Source organism: Lutra lutra, chromosome 3 (genome assembly GCF_902655055.1).
Source record: "Lutra lutra chromosome 3, mLutLut1.2, whole genome shotgun sequence".
NCBI lineage: Eukaryota > Metazoa > Chordata > Mammalia > Carnivora > Mustelidae > Lutra > Lutra lutra.
In genome coordinates this window covers 14,197,360-14,216,889 of record NC_062280.1, presented here as the reverse complement: position 1 = coordinate 14,216,889, position 19,530 = coordinate 14,197,360, and the positions used below count along the sequence as shown (strand labels likewise).

General features: G+C 40.7%; 1 protein-coding gene and 2 non-coding genes across 7 annotated transcripts in view; all 3 read right to left on the bottom strand.

Moving 5' to 3' along the window:
• Nucleotides 1–18,589, bottom strand: part of NOP58 (NOP58 ribonucleoprotein) — a 31,068-nt gene extending 12,479 nt beyond the window's left edge. For 2 of the 5 annotated variants that reach the window (XM_047721553.1, XM_047721552.1), the window contains exons 1-6: nt 18,332–18,589; nt 10,191–10,267; nt 8,550–8,602; nt 5,775–5,896; nt 2,917–3,053; nt 613–677 (exon numbers count right to left, since the gene is read on the bottom strand). In XM_047721553.1, the coding sequence (XP_047577509.1) occupies nt 613–677; nt 2,917–3,053; nt 5,775–5,896; nt 8,550–8,602; nt 10,191–10,267; nt 18,332–18,376 (499 nt within the window). In that variant the 5' untranslated portion in view covers nt 18,377–18,589. Of the gene's footprint in view, nt 1–612; nt 678–2,916; nt 3,054–5,774; nt 5,897–8,226; nt 8,344–8,549; nt 8,603–8,697; nt 8,968–10,190; nt 10,270–18,331 lie in introns of those variants that run through there. The other 3 variants (XM_047721557.1, XM_047721555.1, XM_047721554.1) reach the window with 3 other exon arrangements.
• On the bottom strand, nt 8,363–8,449 carry LOC125096678 (small nucleolar RNA SNORD70). Its single transcript, XR_007126338.1, has one exon. It is a non-coding gene; the product is annotated as a small nucleolar RNA SNORD70 (small nucleolar RNA).
• Nucleotides 9,366–9,454, bottom strand: LOC125096677 (small nucleolar RNA SNORD70). The gene has a single exon (XR_007126337.1). It is a non-coding gene; the product is annotated as a small nucleolar RNA SNORD70 (small nucleolar RNA).
• Nucleotides 18,590–19,530: the final 941 nt, after the last annotated feature.

Genomic DNA, 19,530 nt, shown 5'->3' with positions numbered 1-19,530 from the left:
TCTCCTTCGGCCTGCCACTCCCCCTGCTTATGCTTACACTCTCTGACTTAATAAATGTTTTTTTTTTTTAAAGTAAAAATAAAAATTATCCATTGTGTGAATGGGCCCCATTCCGTTTATCTATTCATCTGTTATGGGTATTTAGGTGGTTTGCATTTTTTGGCTATTGTGAATAACGCTGCTACAGACACAGGTGCATTTCTATCTGTGAGTACCTGCTTTTGGTTCTTTGGAGCACATATCCAGAAATGTAATTGCCATCTAAAGGGATTTTTAAAAGTGGAAACAAGGATTTGAGGTTTCCAAAATTCACTTAATGGCATAGGACTGACCTATTATAAAGCCAAGTGTAAAAAGCACAAAGCAATAGATCCCACGTATTGATCTGCCTCATGGGAAACAAATCTGTTAACATCACTAGTGTTAATTCACATTATCTCCAACTAGTCAAATTACGGGTGGCTTGCCTTTTCTATTCTGCATTTTCTAGTTATTTACTTCACTATTAAAAATTCTAATTAATCTCCTTTTCCTTCCTCAACTGATAAAATTTTAAGAGATAGTTTTAACAGCAAAGTTATAAGGATCAGACATCATATGCACTATACTTACAAATTGCCTGAACAATCATGGTGTCCACTTTATCAGCACTGAATTTCAATCTGTATCGGGACAAGCTGGGGATAAAGGGGGAAAATAAAAAATTACTGACAGCATCTACGAAATGAGTTTATTATTTATTTATTTATTTATTTGACAGACAGAGATCACAAGTAGGCAGAGAGGCAGGCAGAGAGAGAAGAAGAAAGGAAGCAGGCTCCCACCGAGTGGAGAGTCCGATGTGGGGCTCGATCCCAGGACCCCGGGATCATGACCTGAGCCGAAGGCAGAGGCTTTAACCCACAGAGCCACCCAGGCGCCCCCGAAATGAGTTTAATTAACATCTTAAAAAACTTTTTATTTATATTTTTTAAAACTTTTTAAAAACCCAAATCCCTAGGTGCACCTGGGTAGCTCAGTCGTTAAGCATCTGCTTTCAGCTCAGGTCATGATCCCAGTTCCTGGAATCAAGCCTTGCACCGGGCTCCCTGCTCAGCAGGAAGCCTGCTTCTCCCTCTCCCACTTCCCCTGCTCGTGTTCCCTCTCTCACTGTGAGTCTGTCAAAAACAAAATAACAACAACAAAAAACCCCCACAAACCCCCCCCCACATCCTTCTCCTTAGAGCTACATTAATTTTCCCAACATAGGAAAACCAGTTGAATGAGAATACAGTGTGCAAACTAGGAAATACACACTTAAAAAGCAAATACAAGGACGTCTGGGTGGCTCAGTTGGTTGGGCATCTGCCTTTGGCTCAGGTCATAATCCCAGGTCTCTGGGATCTAGCCCCACATAGGGCTCTCTGCTCCACAGGGAGTCTGCTTCTCCCTCTGCCCCCCCCCCCCCACTCAAGCTCGCTCTCTGAAATAAAATCTTAAAAAAGAGAATATACGTCCTGCTATAACCCATGTTCCTGAAATATGAATTAATTTGTGAAAGACAAACAGGATAATACTGTGTAGTACAAATCACATTGATCCATATACGATGTTTACAGGGTTTCAAGGAAACCAGCAGGTAAATAAATGTGTAGCATTAACACCTGAAAACAGAAAGATATGGAGGAACAATATTATACATAAGGTTTTCCTAATCTTGGCACTGTTAACAATGTAGGCCTGATAATTCTTTGTTGTAGGGGCCTATTCTGTGAATTGTGGATGTTTAGTAATATTCTTGTCCTCTACCCATTATGTTAGTAGAGATCTGACCCCACCTGTAACAGCCAAAAATGTCTCTAGACATTGCCAAATGTCCTCTAAGTGATATTTAACTGCCCTTGAATGAGAACCACTACTGTTATACAATGTCAATTAATCACAAGCTTGAATCTTGACTCAGCTTAGCTGCTTGTGTGCTCTTAAAAATGCTTATTACAAAGTTATTGATTTTTATGTATTTTGCTCATCCTTGTAACTCAGCAGCTTTAACCCTTCTGTTAACTGATGCTATTTTTTGTCCAAAGGTACAGACCTCTGCTTGTTTTGTTATTCCTTTAACATAAATGTACACATCTTTCTAACTGCATTAGTACGTAGCGCTAGTTTTGACAGTGCTCCAGTTATAATGTCACGTAAGTTCCCAGCAGCCCACCTTTAACCCTATTTTTCCTCACTTAAAAACCCTGTTATTGGGGCGCCGGGCGGCTCAGTGAGTTAAGCCTCTGCCTTCGGCTCAGGTCATGATCTCAGGGTCCTGGGATCGAGCCCCGCATCGGGCTCTCTGCTCGGCAGGGGGCCTGCTCCCCAGCCCCCTCTGTCAAATAAATAAATAAAATCTTAAAAAAAAAAACAAAACCTGTTATTTTAGTGCAATTTCACAGAATGCCAAGCTTTTCAGAACATATCACAGCTCAGCAGAAATGCGGTTCTGATGGACCTCCGATTAAACACGATAGGTCAATTTGCTTCTCTTTGCCTTACTATAAAAAGTCAATACAAATCGGAATAAAACAACAGATACAGACAGAAGAAGACCACAGCAGATGAGAAGATTTGGGGAGATGAAAAGATGGAGGAATACCAAATGATTCAGTTAGAGATTAGGGAAAAGAGAAAGCCCAAGAGTTGTGGGGCCCAACACTTGAAGGATAGAGAATATCTATGATGAATCTGCCTGGGCTCCAATCCAGGCTTCATTACTTACCAGGTGAACTGATTTTGGGCATCAGATCCATCTATAAAATGAGGATACCACTACTACCTTCTTCAAAAGATTATTGAGAATTAAATTAGTATTTTAATATGCTTAAACCAGTGCAACGCAACTGCTTACTAAACAGGAGTAAGTGGACTTTCTTCTCCAGTAAATCTCACCTGTGTGCCAATCCAAGACACATAGCTGCCATTTCACGTGGTTCTACACCAGGGATTAATCCATCCATCTGGGAACGGATTCCTCTCATAAGTTCATTAACAACAGGACTATGGATACAACTGAGATTCAGCTTTTCCTGTAAGAAGAACATCTGTATTAATGAAATAGAAGTTTTGTACACCTAGGGGACTCAGGTCATGATCACGGGGTCCTGGGATTGGACCACTGGGTTCCCTGCTCAGCAGGGAGTCTGCCTCTCCCTCTGTCCCTCCCCCTCACTCATGCTCTCTCTCTCTCTCTCAAAATAAACTTTTTTTTTTCCTGAAGATTTTATTTATTTGACAGAGAGAGAGAGACAGTGAGAGGGAACCTGATGCATGACTCGATCTCAGGACTCTGGGATCATGACCTGAGCTAAATGCAGATGCTTAACCGACTAAGCCACCCAGGCGCCCCCAAAATAAAGAAAATCTTTAAAGAAAGAGAAATAGGGATGCCTTTGTGGCTCAGTAGGTTAAGTGTCTGCCTTCAGCTCAGGTCATGCATGATGCCAGGGTCCTAGGATGGAGTCCCACACCAGGCTCTTTACTCAGCAGGGAGCCTGCTTCTCCCTCTGTCTGCTGCTCTCGATGGTTCTGCTGACAAATAAATAAAATCTTTAAAAAAAAAAAAAAAGAGAGAGAGAGAGAGAGAAATTACAGTTTTGGGGATACCTGCTGGCTCAACCACTTAGGCATCTGCCCTCAGCTCAGGTCATGATCTCAGGGTCCTGGGACAGACCCCCCCCCCCCCCCCGCATCGGGCTCTCTGCCCAGCAAGGAGCATGCTTCTCCTCCTCTCTCTGCCTGCCTCTCTGCCTATTTGTGATCTCTCTCTTTGTGTCAAATAAGTAAAATCTTTCTCTTCTGTTTTTATTTTAAGAACACAGTACCTAACACATGTACAAAATATGGGTTAATCAGCTATTTACGTTATTGGTAAGACTTCTGGTCAACAATAGGCTTTCAGTAGTAAAATTCTGGGGGAGTCAGAAATTATACACAGAATTTTTTTAAGATTTTATTTGGGGTGTCTGAGTTGCTCCGTGGGTTAAGCCTCTGCCTTCAGCTTAGGTCATGGTCTCAGGGTCCTGGGATCGAGCCCCGCATCAGGCTCCCTGCTCAGCGGGGAGCCTGCTTTCTCCCTCTCTCTGCCTGACTCTCTGCCTACTTGTGATCTGTCAAATAAATAAATAAAATATTTTTAAAAAAATTAAGAAAAGATCTTGGGGCACCTAAGTGGCTCAGTTGGTTAAGCCACTACCTTCCATTCAGGTCATGATCCCGGAATCCCAGGATCAAGTCCCGCATCAGGCTCCCAGCTCTACAGCGAGTCTGTTCTCCCCCCTCATGCTCTCACTCTCTCTCTCTCACATAAATAAAAAATCTTACAAAAAAAAAAACTTATCGGGAGCCTGGGTGGCTCAGTGGGTTAAGCCGCTGCCTTTGGCTCAGGTCATGATCTCAGGGTCCTAGGATCAAGTCCCGCATCGGGCTCTCTGCTCAGCAGGGAGCCTGCTTCTCTCTCTCTCTCTCTCTGCCTGCCTCTCTGTCTACTTCTGATCTCTCTCTCTCTGTCAAATAAATAAATAAATCTTTAAAAAAAAATCTTATTTATTTGTAACAGAGAAAGAGAGAGTGCACAAGCAGGTGGAGCAGCAGGTAGAGGGACAAGAAGTAGGATCCCCGTCCCTAAAATTTAATGTTTTTTTTTAACAGAAAATTACAAACTGGGCACCTGGGTGGCTGTCTTTAAGTGTCTGCCTTTGGCTCACGTCATGATCCCAGGGTCCTGGGACTGAGCCCCACACTTAGTCTCCCTCTCCACTCACTCCTTCTGCTTGTGTTCCCTCTCTCACTGCATCTCGCTCTGTCAAAAAAAAATTTTTTTTTTAATCTTAAAACTAAGAATTATGGGCAGTTCAAAGAATGAGGATAGACTGCATCATCACAGAAAACTTCATTACTCACCAGAGAGAATTAGAAATAAATTTAACTGAACTTCTTAAATTCACAACCCTGACCTAAAAAAACAGCCTCTCAAATGTCCTTAGCATTTTTCTACCTAAGAAGACATACAACAGGGGCGCCTCGGTGGCTCAAGGAGTTAAAAAGCCTCTGCCTTTGGCTCAGGTCATGATCTCAGGCTCTCTGCTCAGCAGGGAGCCTGCCTTCTCGCTCTCGCTGCCTGCCTCTCTGCTTACTTGTGATCTGTCAAATAAATGAATAAAATCTTTATTACAAAAACAAAAAAAACAAAAAACCTACAACATAATATAAATCCTACTTAAAAAATCAGAGGTATGCTCACTGTCCCTACAGTATTTACTATAACCACTGAAGATCAAACTATCACAACCAGCTTTCAAACTGTTTTGCTTTTTCATGCTTTGGGAGCCCACTTTTCCAGTCTTTCCACTTTCATCTCCAGAGACTCTACCCCCTGCGAGAAAGTTTTCTAATAAAATACATACACTAAAAAGAAATGTCACGTCCTCATTTCTGTTGAAATTTCAGAAAAAGAAATGTGACTCAACAGAAACATGGCAGGATATACATAGTGTTAAAAGATCTCTGGGTGGCAAGGTTAAAGCTAACTTTTATTACTTCTTGGGGTTATTAATTATTTTCTACAATGAACAGGCATTACTTGTATGTACTTAGTCCTGATATATTGCAAATCAATTATTCTGTAGCATAGGGAGAAAAAAGATCATGTATGAGAACTTATAAGAAACAACTCAATACAAAGGCTACGCTTTGTCATTACTATGCTGTATGGGGAGCTCTGATTAGCAGGCACAAAAAACATAACTTACCTTTATGACCCCTCCTAGTTTAGCATCAGCTACAGCCAAGGGTTCATGGGCTTCTTTTACAATTTTCTTCAGAACTTTCTTCAGCTGCTTATTGATTTTGCCCTCCATCAGAGCTGTGAATGCTTTTGGGAAAAAGAAAAAACAAAAGAGTTAACTCTAAAGTTTTTTTAATGTTAAGAACTTCAAGATCTCATTTAAACTTAAAGAATAAAGGAAAATAAGCATTTCCTTTAAAAAAAAACTCTGAATTTAACACTACTTCTAAAATGAAATGATAAATGCAGTTAACAGTGAAGGAGTTACACATTCCAGTCTCATCCGATCTTCCACTCTCATTTCAGCTCCAGAACCAGAAGTTAAAAGCAGATCCAACATTCCTTGTGTCACATGAAATCTACTCTTGAATCCAGACAGAACTAGAATCATAAAATGTTAGAAGCAACCTATCTTGGAATGACAAATAGATTCACTCTCCAGTGTCACTGTAGATAGACTGGCCTGATGCTCTGGGAAATATACTAAAATCCTGTCAAGACTGTGGTAAAAAGGAGGGTATTCATTTGGAAGGTCCTGCTGCAGTGTAAGCACGCCTGAGTGGAGGCTTTGCTAATTCCAGATCCAGATATGGCATCAGGCCTCTGCTTGTAAACCTCCAGTGATGGAGAACTCACTACCCAAAGGCAGGCTATTACATTTGGGACTGCTTTCATTTTTGGCAGGTTCTAAATCTGCAACTTTGTTAACTCTCACCCTTCCTTAGGCCTACACTTAGAATCTTCTGGACCTACATGGGTTAACATCTCTTCTGCTATATGTCAGAGTTTGGGCTGAATTTAAAGTATGCCTTCCAAGAAGAAGTCAGCCACATTTTCGAAGGCCAGGTAGTTAATCCTTTATCAGCCAGTTACCTTCTCTTTCCTCCTGACCACATCTCCATCCATTTGAGTTATAAGTCCATTTCATCTGTTATCTGGGAAGATGAATGGTGAGGACAAAAATCACCTAGCTACGACACAGCTCTTACAGAGGTCACCATATTCTAAGTAGCAGAGTCTCAAGCTACTTTTGTTAGGTTAAAACCTTTGATAGACCATACTGTATAACACTGACTCCTTATAACCTACCTTTCTAGTAAGTTTCTATCTTTCTAGTAAAAGATGCCAGAAATGGTGACAAGGTAAAAGGGAAACTGAGTCTTGTACTTTACTAGCCACTTTTCGGCATCCCCTAGTAATCTTCCCACTTCATCCAAATGTAGGCTGGTACCAAAATTTTTTTCTTTTCTTTTTCTTTTAATTTTATTATTTGTCAGAGAGAGAGATAGTACCAAAATTTTCTGCAGTATTTGGAAGACTTGCAACTTGAAAAATGAGACTGTGAAAATAAAGCTCTCCATACAAATGTATATCTGAACCTCTATGACCAATATAATTTTTTTTTTGAAGATTTAGAGAGAATATGAAAGCAAGTAGACTCCACACGGATGCCAGCCAGCTCCATCTCATAACCTGAGCCGAAACCAAGAATTGTGTAGTTACCAACTACACCATCGATCTTGGGACCGTGAGTTCAAGCCCCATGATGGAAGTAGAGATTATTTAAAAATAATAATAATAATAATAATAAACCCTCCAGGCAAAAATTATCATAGTTGTGCTTTAATGGCTCTATGAGGCTTTAATTATTGACTTAACCGATAAAGCAGTCCTAGAACTATTTTACTTTTTTTATACTTTATTTATTTATTTGAGCTATTTTTAAAAATTAAAAAAAACTGGCCCCATATTTGGGTCTTCTTTCAGCTACCCTACTGCTAATGTTGGGGCAGCCCATTAATATTCTGGGAATGTCTGATTACATTCCCAATTTTTACAAGAGAATTATATCCTTTTATTGGGGCTGATGAACAAAATTATTTGGGTCTGTGAAATTCCCAATTATATGCCATATTCTTCCTTATGGTCCTACCTACATTTTCAAATTATACCGCCAAGCAGTTGGCTGATTTGATATACGGAATTAAGCAGCTGAAAAATCCATATATCCAGTCTTGTTTTTCCCAACATTAAAAAAAAAACAAAAAAAAAAAACCTTGAGACCAACTGCCTACTAAAGCCAAGCCTAGTTAGTAAACCCTATTGTCTGTTCCCCCATCTTGAGGACCGGTTGAAGGACAGGAGCCATCCATTCTTTATGTCTCCTTCGGATTAACTCTTCACCCTAGGTGTAGTTTTTTTCCCCCAGGTGTAGTTTTTGCATTAAAAACCAAACCAAACCATACATACAAAAGCCTACTAGTTTTCCTAAAGCTTTTAATAATAATGTGCGCGTCTGTACTAAAAACATACTTTTGGAGAGCTGCTTTATTATTACTTCAATTGTGAACCCTAGCTATTCTCAACTTTACCCTTGGATTAAAATTATCAGAGAGCTATGTACTTGACTACATTACCTTGGTCCCTTGCAGTACAGCTTTTACTGAATTGTGCTTCAGCATTATGCTGTTGGTTTCCACAGGGAGATCAATTTAACCACTTCTCACCTCTCATCACATGGGGGGGAACAAACCCTATGGTGAAAAAAGCTATCTCAATGTTGTCTCAGTGGTAGTGACGAATTTGAGTTAGATCACTTACATTCAATTCCAGAAAGAATGCATCATTGACAACATTGAATAAGGTTAACTCAGGCAACTGAAGCAAATAATCTTTTGATAAGGATAATCAACTGACAAGACTGAAAACAAAACCAAAAAAAGCTAGTCTTTCACTTTACCTGCTAATGCTTCTGCTGTATCCTGAAATTTCTCAAAATGTTTTAGCTTTACTCTAGAAGGAAAAAAAGAAGAGTTACGAGGGCATATTGATTGTGTAAAAGCCACGAATTTAGGAAAAACGTTTTGGACTGTTTCCAAAGCACGTACCAACAAAATAAACTTTCCCATCACTAGGCATCGGGGTGCAAAGTTAGGTAAATTCTTGAAACAACCAGTTTCTCTAAATGTTAGGTGAGTAATGTCTGGACTGCTGCAGAGGTTGGAGACTTTGAAGGAAAATGAACATCAGCAAAGCGGTCTGATACCACATCCCGACTGCAGGAAAGATGCTGAAGCTTCAGCATCACCTCTACTGCTTATGAAGCTGGACACACATCCTTGTATTACACAGAAAAGAAGAGACCTTAGAAAAGGTACTAAGAGTCCCTCCTAAGTCAGGAATCTCACAACACTGATTTGTCCATCTAGCACAAACGCTGTTAAGAAATAGCTTATCATCGGGGTGCCTGGGTGGCTCAGTGGTCTAAGCCTCTACCTTCAGCTTGGGTCATGATCTCAGGGTCCTGGGACCCCGCTTTGGACTCTCTGCTCGGCAGGGAACCTGCTTCCCTGCCCCCTCTCTCTGCCTGCTTGTGATCTCTCTCTCTCTGTGTCAAATAAATATATAAAATCTTAAAAAAAAAAAAAAAGAAAGAAATAGCTTATCATCAAATCTGATTCTTGTTACCCTTATTTAGCCACCTCCCCCCCCATGCAGGGTATATGCAGGGTAACACAATTTTATATTGAAACAGAAATATACAATTAATTCATAATTCATTGTTGTCTCAGTGGTAGTGACGAATATTTGAGTTAGATCATTTATATTCAGTTCCAACAAGAATACATCATTGACAACAATGAATCAGGTTAACTCAGACAAATGAAGCATACAGCTCTTGAAAAAGAAAAACTAGTCTTCTATTATACCTAAAATAGTGGTGTTTTAAGGAAGATTTTCTTACCTGCCATGGAACAAACCCCCCCCGGGGAGGGGTCCCCCTTAAATACACACTTAACAACACAACGATTTTAGGAAAAGCAGTAATTTCATCTTATTCTGCCTCACTTCACCTTTCTGAAATGGCATTTGTTCATCTCTCTCTCTGCTTGCATAAGAGCATATAGAGATATACAAGAATCCTGCAAAAATGGGATCCCATGATACAATCATTCTGAAGCATGGTTTCCTCAGTATACCACTGACCTCTCTCCAAGTCAGTAAGAGATCTACAGATAAACTACTATTCAATAATTTCAACACTTGGGGCCCCTAGTCAGTAGAGCATGCGACTTTTGGATCTCGGGGTCATGGGTTCAAGCCCCACACTGGGGTTGATTAAAACAACAGGGGTGCCCGGGCGGCTCAGACAGTTAAGCGTCTGGCTCTTGATTTCAAGTCATAATCTCAGGGTTGTGGGATCAGGTCCCATGCCAGGCTCTATGCTCACCAGAGTCCGCTTGCCCTTCTCCCTCTGCTCCTACTGCCCCCCCCCCAGCTCTCTCTCTAAATAAATAAAAATCTTAAAACCACCACCACCACCACTAACAAACACCAACAAAATGTTAACTGCTAAATTCTTAGTTTCAAGATGGCTTACATTTTATTTGCTTTCTCTGGAGTTTCAAATTCTTTCCACAAACTATCAACCTCTTGAAGTTTCTTCTCATTCAAAACCTGTAACAAATATTTAAATATTTTTATTTAAATGGGATCCTTAGGCATACATAACTACACACTTCAAGTGCAACTGCATATGTAAAATGAGTGTGGAAGCTATTTTTCTCACTGAAGTAACAAGACCGTTTTCTTACCCACCATAAAGTTTTGGTCAAATTAATACTGAGAAACTGAATGGAATTTAGCTGAGGTCTTTGATGAAAACTTCCTATTTTGAAGGAGCCACTAACCCCTTCACAAAGCCTATCATATTCACATAACATCAAAAGACTTCTTTTGCCTACTTTCTAGAATAAGTTTTATTTACTGCTAATGGATTTCTCTCTAAAACTAAGGTACCATCAATCCTAAGATATATCCTGTTATAAGAAAACTTAAAAAAGATTAAAAAGGGGGCACTTTACAAAAAAGTCATTAACATTTAGGTATATATACCTAATCTTTAAGGCTTTTTGACTGTCAACATTTTATTTACACATACCTTTAGGAATCATACAATACCACTTAGCATAACATGGACACCATTCTAGGTTTTAACAACCTAGAACTGCACTGTATGAATATACCATCATTTTATGCCCTTACAGATGTTCAGGGTTTTTCTAAATTTTCCTTATTCTCCTTCTGAAAACAGTTTTGTATGTATATATGTTGTACTTCTATAAGACATATTTTACTGGAAGTGGAGTTAATTAATCACATAGGAAATGCATTACTTTACATCTGACAGATGCTACCAAACTGCTTTCAAAAGAGTCTATTAATTTCACTTAAATCAAGAATTAATTAAACTTATTTCCCTATACTCCAATCAATACCCAATGTAGTAAGTCAACTGCCTAAGTATTACACAGGATAGAATCAATTCTAAAATGCACTTCCCCATACTTAACATTCTTAAAACTGGGATGCCTTGGGACGCCTGGGTGGCTGTTGGTTGGGCAGCTGCCTTCAGCTCAGGTCATGATCCCGGCGTCCTGGGATCGAGTCCCGCATCGGGTTCCTTGCTCAACGGGGAGCCTGCTTCTCCCTCTGCCTGCCATTCTGTCTGCCTGCACTCGCGCTCTCTCCCTCTCTCTCTGACAAATAAATAAAATCTTAAAAAAAAAAAAAAAAAACAAACCAACAACTGGGATGCCTTACAATTGATGGGAGAAAGTTTAATTAGCAGTGTAAAATAAGAGCATATTAAATTGGGTGAAATGAGGAGCCTGGGTGGCTCAGTGGGTTAAAGCCTCTGCCTTCGGCTCAGGTCATGGTCTCAGGGTCCTGGAATCAAGCCCCACTTCGGGCTCTCTGCTCAGTGGGCAGCCTGCACCCCCACCCCCCAACTGCCTGTCTACTTTTGATGGCCGCCTGCCTCGCTGCCTACTTGTGATCTGTCTGTCAAATAAATAAATAAAATCTTTAAAAAACAACTTGGTGAAATAAGATGCAAGTAGATATTACGCATGTCTTCTTAAGGGGCAAAATTCCAGTTGATAAAAGTAAAAACTATACTGATAAACATTTCACCAAATCTGTATTATCACAGAATATTTACACAGTAGGATTTACTGCCCAGTTATAGTCTAGTACGTATTTTTGTGATAAAGCATGAATACAACACTACAAGTTGCACTTAATTTCTGTCAGGCAAGTGTGGCTGGAGATTTTAAGGATCTGTTGTGTTGGTTAAATTCAATCACATACAGCTGAACATACAGCTGATGTATTTACAGAACTTGAGAAGTTAGTTAAATCGATTTTAGCCCGGTATTGGGCTCCCTGCTCAGCGGGGAGCCTGCTTCTCCCTCTCCAGCTCCCCTGAGCTTGTTGTGTTCCCTCTCTCGCTATCTCTCTGTCATAAATAAATAAAATCTTAAAAAAAAAAAAAATTACAAGCTGGGGCGCCTGGCTAGGAGCAGTCCAGAGTATGCAACTTCAGAACTCAGAGCCCCATGATGTGCACAGAGTTTACTAAAAATAATATCTTCACACATACTAAAAGTTACAAGCCACTAACGGTTCTATTTTGCCTATCATGAGAACTTTAGAATCCAAAGACATTCCTCATAAATGCGCTGAAACATTAATTCAGTTATTTTCTGATAAAGGAAGTTCACAGAACAGTCCTGATTTTTGGAAATAGTTTATTCAGAGAATCCACTAACCATATCCAAAATTCAGGAACTGTTGAGAGGATATGTACCAAACGGGATATGACTCATGAATAAAATTTACATTTTTTCCTAGTTGAAAAACAAGTATATTTGTAGATAACATTTGGGTAACAATGGGCATATTCAAGAGATATTATCAGCATTCTTAAAGTAACAAAGGAAATGTAATGGAAACATTCATGACTACTCAAAGGTCTCTAACGACACTGTTATGGCAGATAAAACCTTGGCACTCCCAATTGTGCTACAACATACCTAAGAGAAAATTACCAAAAGAGACAGTCTGAACAAAATAATTAGAAATAACTGCTACATTTCTGAAAAATATGCCTCAAATTTTAGTCATTCATTTTCACACAAAGAAATCTGAAAACATTTGTATGCAAAGTCCATATTTCAGTCCATTTTGGATTAAGATGGAATTATCTCCACTTCCAAGCAGAAATGGTGTGTAGTTATTGACACTAAAATCCTAAGCACAGCAGCTACTGTTTGCTAGTTTTAATACTAGTCTTTATCTTGTCCATACTAGAGAGAGCAAGATGGAGTCACTCCTGTCAAGCAGTAACTTCTGCCAAGCAGCGGCACAAGCAACCAAGGGCATTGCAGCTAAGACCAAATACTGCCGAACCGAACCAGCACCGGCTGAGACCCACTCAGAAACTATAACCAGCAGAAACAAAGGTTTGCTAATCAAGACTGAATAAATCCCCCCCTTTTTTTTTATTCATTTATTTGACAGAGAGAGATCACAAGCAGGCAGAGAGGCAGGCAGAGAGAGAGGAGGAAGCAGGCTCCCCGCTGAGCAGAGAGCCCGATGCGGGGCTCGATCCCAGGACCCTGAGATCATGACCTGAGCCGAAGGCAGCGGCTTAACCCACTGAGCCACCCAGGCGCCCCAATAAATCCCTTTTGAAATGAAAGATTTGCACAGCAAATTCATCAAGACCTTTTTTTTTTTTAAAGATTTTATTTATTTATTTGACAGAGAGATCACAAGTAGGCAGAGAGGCAGGCAGAGAGAGAGGAGGAAGCAGGCTCCCTGCCGAGCAGAGAGCCCGATGCGGGGCTCTGATCCCAGGACTCTGAGATCATGACCTGAGCCGAAGGCAGCGGCTTAACCCACTGAGCCACCCAGGCGCCCCTCATCAAGACCTTTTTAATCCTCTCACATCTGACCACATCAGAGAGGTAGCTGCCATGGAACGCAGTGCCCAAGTGACCTCTGAACAAAATATAGATTGTCTGGGGTGCCTGGGTGGTTGGGCATCTGCCCTCAGCTCAGGTCATGATCCTGGAGTCCTGGGATCGGGTCCCACACTGGGCTCTCTGCTCAGTGGAGAGTCAGCTTCTCTGCCACTCCCCTGGCTCACCAGCGTGCGCTTCTCTTTCAAATAATAAAAATCTTAAAAAGAAAAAAGGTCCTCCACTGCCTGAAAATAAGCAACTAGTGCTATGAGCTGACCTGGACCAGACCTAGGCCTTATTTCAACTGTGCAATCAAAGACTGCATTAACTTCCTACCTCCAATTCCCCTTGTTCTGTCTTGTTTGCTGTTTGTTGAGCTTTGCTGTGATGCGTAAGCCAAGTTAAGCAGGTAGTGAAATGTCATCATGTTTGGAGTCCTGCATTATAATCATACTAACTTTGCTTTAAAACTGAATAAAGCTAACATGCGGGGGGGTGACATTGTGGAAAGACACTTGGATGTGCACCTTCACAGTGTACTCACGACACATACTTATTTACAGATAAAACTAAATGTGCAGGAATTTGCTTCAAACAATGTGGGGAGGCGAAGGGGAGAGCTGGCCCACAAAATGGGTCTGCTGAAACGGAGTGATGGTGTACATGGAGGTTCTTTATAATCTACCACTTGTCTCCTTGAAATTTTTCACAAAAAGAGTAAAACACAAACACAAATGCATCCACAGCATGCCAGATGTTCTTAGAGTATCTTCCTCCATTCCAGACAGGCATGAAATTTATAGAGGAAAGAGCACCCTATATCAAAAATGTCCTTAATTTTCACTTAACTGCTTACTTTGAGATTTCCTATGTTTTATCTAAACATTCAAAGCTAAAATGCTAACTTTTTAGAGTTACTCCACAAACAAAATAGGTAAGTACTGTTTTAGGAAACTTGAGTTGTACAGGACGACCTGGAATAGTTTCAAAAGCGAATTACTCAAAAAGGAACAGACTGATACATGCAACATGGATTAGCTTCAAAAGCAAGCTAAGTGAAAAAAGCCAGACACAAAAAAACTTATTACTCCATTTACATGAAATTTTTAAAAATGACAAAATTATACAGCAAGTGGCTGCCTAGAGCTGGGTCTGACTGACCTGCAAATGGTCAGGAGGTAACTTTTTAAGAGGAAGTATTTAAAAACTGGATTGCAATTTGCACAGTTGTACAGATTTTACTAAAATGTACCAAACTGCACATTTACAGTAGTAGGTTACACAGTATGTAAACTATACCCAATAAATGAAGCTGGAAAAACATACTGCTCAGTAATCTTATCAATACATAAACTATGATATACACATTTAAAAAAATCTCTTCCTCCAGGTGTGAGAAAATGAACACAACACTACACCATGTGGCTGTACTGCCCAATGTGACTACTGAAATTTAAATGAATTAAACTAAAAATTGATTTCCACAGCTCTACTAGCCAAATCTGAAGTGCTAAACAGCTATGTAGATAAAGTGCTAAATACATAGCCAGTGGCAATCATTTTGGGCAGCACAGCCACACAAGGTCTGGGATGAGTAAAACTAAAGGATGCCTCATGATACAACGGACAGAAGCTGAGTTTTTACAATACCCTAAAAATATTAACAGTTCATTTAGTATTGTCTTTGCATTCATATATAACCTTGTTAGCATCCAGTAATTTTTTACAAGCAAATTAATTCTTTGTAAATCACTCTGTATATGTGCATATATGTACACTAGATCATGATATAAAATGTATTCCTATGGCCTGAGCTAAAAAGTTCTAAAAATTTCTGAAAGCATTCCCACTAAAGCATGAATTTCATGCACCCAATGTAATTTTATACCCCAGCATTCGGATTATGGGAAATAGAGCTAATAACCTTGTACAATAGATTTTTAAGGTATAATTTATACACCATAATAGTCACCCTTCTAACATGTACAACTTACTTTTCAGTATATTTTCAGAAAACTATGCAACCACCAATTCCAGAATATTTTCTATGTCTCTTTTATTAACAATTAGTAACTGCTATTAACTGAAATATTTGGAATCGAATTATTTTACCAATGTATTCAAGTCTTTAGTTATTTCTCTATAACGTTACTTAAACCATAAACCACAATTCAATAATTTTGAACAGTAACCTGCAAATGGATACCATTAAAAACTGACAGAATACTCCAGACTTATTTTTATGGAGAATAGCCTTCATTAAAAGAAATCAGTAATTCATCAAGAGACATGACTGAATATTTTATGATCCAGGTTTAAAAACCAGACGATTGCTAAGCCAATTCCTCCCTACCAACAGCAGCAACCAGTGGACGGACTGTGCAGTTGTGCCTCCCTGTCTTAGTGCTGGACAGTATACCTAACATCTACTTAGATGATAAGTCATCCACACACACTAATTCAAAATACGAATATGAATATGTTGGCTAAGAAAACTTGGGGGCATGTGCAGAATTCTACTTAAGAATTTAGAAAAGTGGGGGCGCCTGGGTGGCTCAGTGGGTTAGGCCACTGCCTTCGGCTCAGGTCATGATCCCAGGTCTTGGGTTCGAGCCCCGCATCGGGCTTTCTGCTCAGCAGGGAGCCTGCTTCCTCCTCTCTCTCTGCCTGCCTCTCTGCTTACTTGTGATTTCTCTCTGTTAAATAAATAAATAAAATCTTTAAAAAAAAAAAAAAAGAATTTAGAAAAGTGGGTGCCTGGGAGGCTCAGTGGGTTAAAGCCTCTGCCTTCAGCTCAGGTCATGATCCCAGAGTCTTGGGATCGAGCCCTGCATCGGGCTCTCTGCTCAGCACGGAGCCTGCTTCCTCCTCTCTCTCTGTGCCTGCCTCTCTGCCTACTTGTGATCTCTGTCAAATAAATAAATAAAATCTTTTTTTAAAAATATTTATTTATTTATTTATTTGACAGAGAGAGAGAGAGAGAGATCACAAGTAGGTAGAGAGGCAGGCAGAGAGAGGAGGAAGCAGGCTCACCGCTGAGCAGAGAGCCCGATGCGGGGCTCGATCCCAGGACCCTGAGATCATGACCTGAGCTGAAGGCAGAGGCTTAACCCACTGAGCCACCCAGGCGCCCCCTAAATAAATAAAATCTTACAGAAAAAAAAAAGAATTTAGAAAAGACTGCAAAAAGCTGGGTCAAAGTAAAATCAGACACACTCCCAAGATCTAAAGCCTTTTACAGTCCCTTAAAATTTCTACTACTGCAAGTACAGACAACCCCAATGAGAAAAAATAAGCAAAGCTAGCTTTCGGCTTGTATTATTTTATCTCTTAAAAATAGTTAAGTAGGGACGCCTGGGTGGCTCAGTGGGTTAAGCCGCTGCCTTCGGCTCGGGTCATGATCTCAGGATTCTGGGATCGAGTCCCATGTCGAGTCCCATGTCGGGCTCTCTGCTCAGCGGGGAGCCTGCTCCCCCCTCTCTCTCTGCCTGCCTCTGTCTACTGTGATCTCTGTCAAATAAATAAATAAAATCTTTAAAAATAATAATAAATAAAAATAAATTAAAAAATAAAAAAAGTTAAGTAATGTAACAAGTGCAAATGGAAAATATTTTCAAATGTCTGAAAAAAAAAAAGCTTAAAAAAATAACCTCAAAAGCTCCTCTAAATCAACATTTTGGAATGCTGATTCCAGATTTTCTGCACTCATACCACATACATAGTTTTTTGATTCAAAGAACCATACTATAAACATTTTATCCAGGATTTTTACCTTATGAGCATATAAATGAAAATTCTGTTTTTCGTTGCTCATTTGTAGAGCTCAGAGGAGTGAGTGCCTGGCACATGGATAGTACTCAGTTTATCTCCTCCTTTAGAACATCTCAATAGCATCCTACCACACAAATGCCCCAGGGTTCAATCAGCTCTGGGCTGATAATCTTTAAATTTCAAACTTTCCCTATTAAGACAACCATATCTCAAATTGATTACCATCGGCCCGGATTTCTCCCTTAGGCCTGAAACTTAAAATGACGATTGCATTTCCACGTCTAACTAATACCCCAAGTTTCACAGCCCAAACTGGACCTTTTTAGTATCTTCCCCCGGAGAAGCCCCCCCTCCAAAACTTCGTTTTTTCTCTTCCCCACCATCACGTACCCACTTACGCAACCCAAAACCCACATTCTCCATTCATCAACCAATCCCACCAGTTCTACCTTCAAGATTTCTCCTGGTATTTGTTTCCCTCCATACCAACCTCGATCCAAACAATTTCAGCTTGTCTCGATTAACACAAAAATATTCTTGGTTCCTTTCTTGCCTCCTGTAATCTATTCTCCACAGAGGAAAGCAACTTCATTAAAAGCCAACTTCAGATCAGGTCATTCCTCCGCTTAAAACCTTTCAAACATTCCTCAAAACCACTCAGAATAAACCCCAAACTCCATACCTTTACCTGTGAAATTCTGTAAGCCTCCTGCCCACCCATCTCACCGGGCCAAATCCGTAACACAGAACCAGGCGCCCAAAACGGCGCGGCCACGTGTTCACCGAAACGTGCGCCTCCCAGGCCCAAAGTCTTCTGCTAATTTTCAGAGAAAACGGCTCCCACGCGACCCTGAGCAGTGTCGTCCTCCCCTTCGTCTTTCCTTGTCCTCTCCTGTCCAACACAAGCCTTGCCCCTCCAACGGTTCAATCTGCAACTTACCTTAAAGATGGCGTAGCCGACGGACGTTTCGAATAGCACCAACATGGTGAGGCCGAGTCAGGGGGCTGCGCGGCCCGCCGCGGCTCTGTATCAACGAAAACACACCAAACTTTCGGCCCCCAAAGGCCTGCAAGGCCGCAACAGGCCGCGCACAAATGCGCACGCCTTCTCGCGAAGAATCAGACCACGCTGCCCAAACGTTCCAAACTCGACTGTGTGTAGAATGCCGGAACGCGCTTCTCCTTCTCCAAGGCTTCTGGGGGTGTGACGTCACTTCCGACAGGTAACGGGACGTCGCTTCCGGTTTGTTCCCGCCGACCGGGTGGGAAGGGGGAGAAGGAAAAAAAGAGAAAGGAAGAAAATGTCGCGAGATTTCTTAGGGACTAAAGCGAGCTTTTATGCGGTACGGAAACCTAAAGGGGAAAAACTTTGCTTTTTATTATTTTTTAAAATTCCTGTATGTGATATATTTTACCATGAGAGAAATGCGGAGTTGTTTCGTGCGTTTGCCCAAAGCATCTGAAATGTGGGAAATGCTAGCCCCTTAATTTTACTCCCTGGAGGGCGCTGCCCTGAAGTGAGGTTCTCAGGATGACACCATGACTATCCCTGTGCGTGCGAGCCGGGCTGGCCGTTCTCTTCTCTGGCCAAACTGGTTTTTAGCACAGATGTCTTTCATGTATATGTAGGCCTCTCCTATTTTTGCTGCAGTGATTCTAGGGTAGACATTTAGGCGTTACGTCCTTGTCTTAGTGGAATTGGCTTTTCTGGGACTTTTCAGTTTGAATGAGTGACTTAAATACCTCAATTATTCCACAAGCCTGGCTTTCAAAAGGAGTGAAGTTTCCTTCCTCACTTCCCAGGCCTTATATGCGGATTGTCTGTAAACATTAAGTTGCAACCTGCTGAAAGTTTTGAAACATTAAGTAACTTGATTTTTTTTTTTTTTTTTTTTTTTTTTAAGCAGCTCTGAAACCTAGGATCTAGAGGAATGAAAATCCTGGACTGAATAACAGAAAAGATGAACATGGGGGAAAATCAAGGGATGGGGGAATCTAGGGTACAGACAAGAGCATTGTTGGTTATACCTGTAGGATTCAGTGTGGTCAGGGAGGCAAAAGAAACCAAAATGGCTTCACTGGGAAAGGAAGGGTAGATGGCTGAAGTGGAAGCAGTGCGTCTGTTTGTGGTATCATATC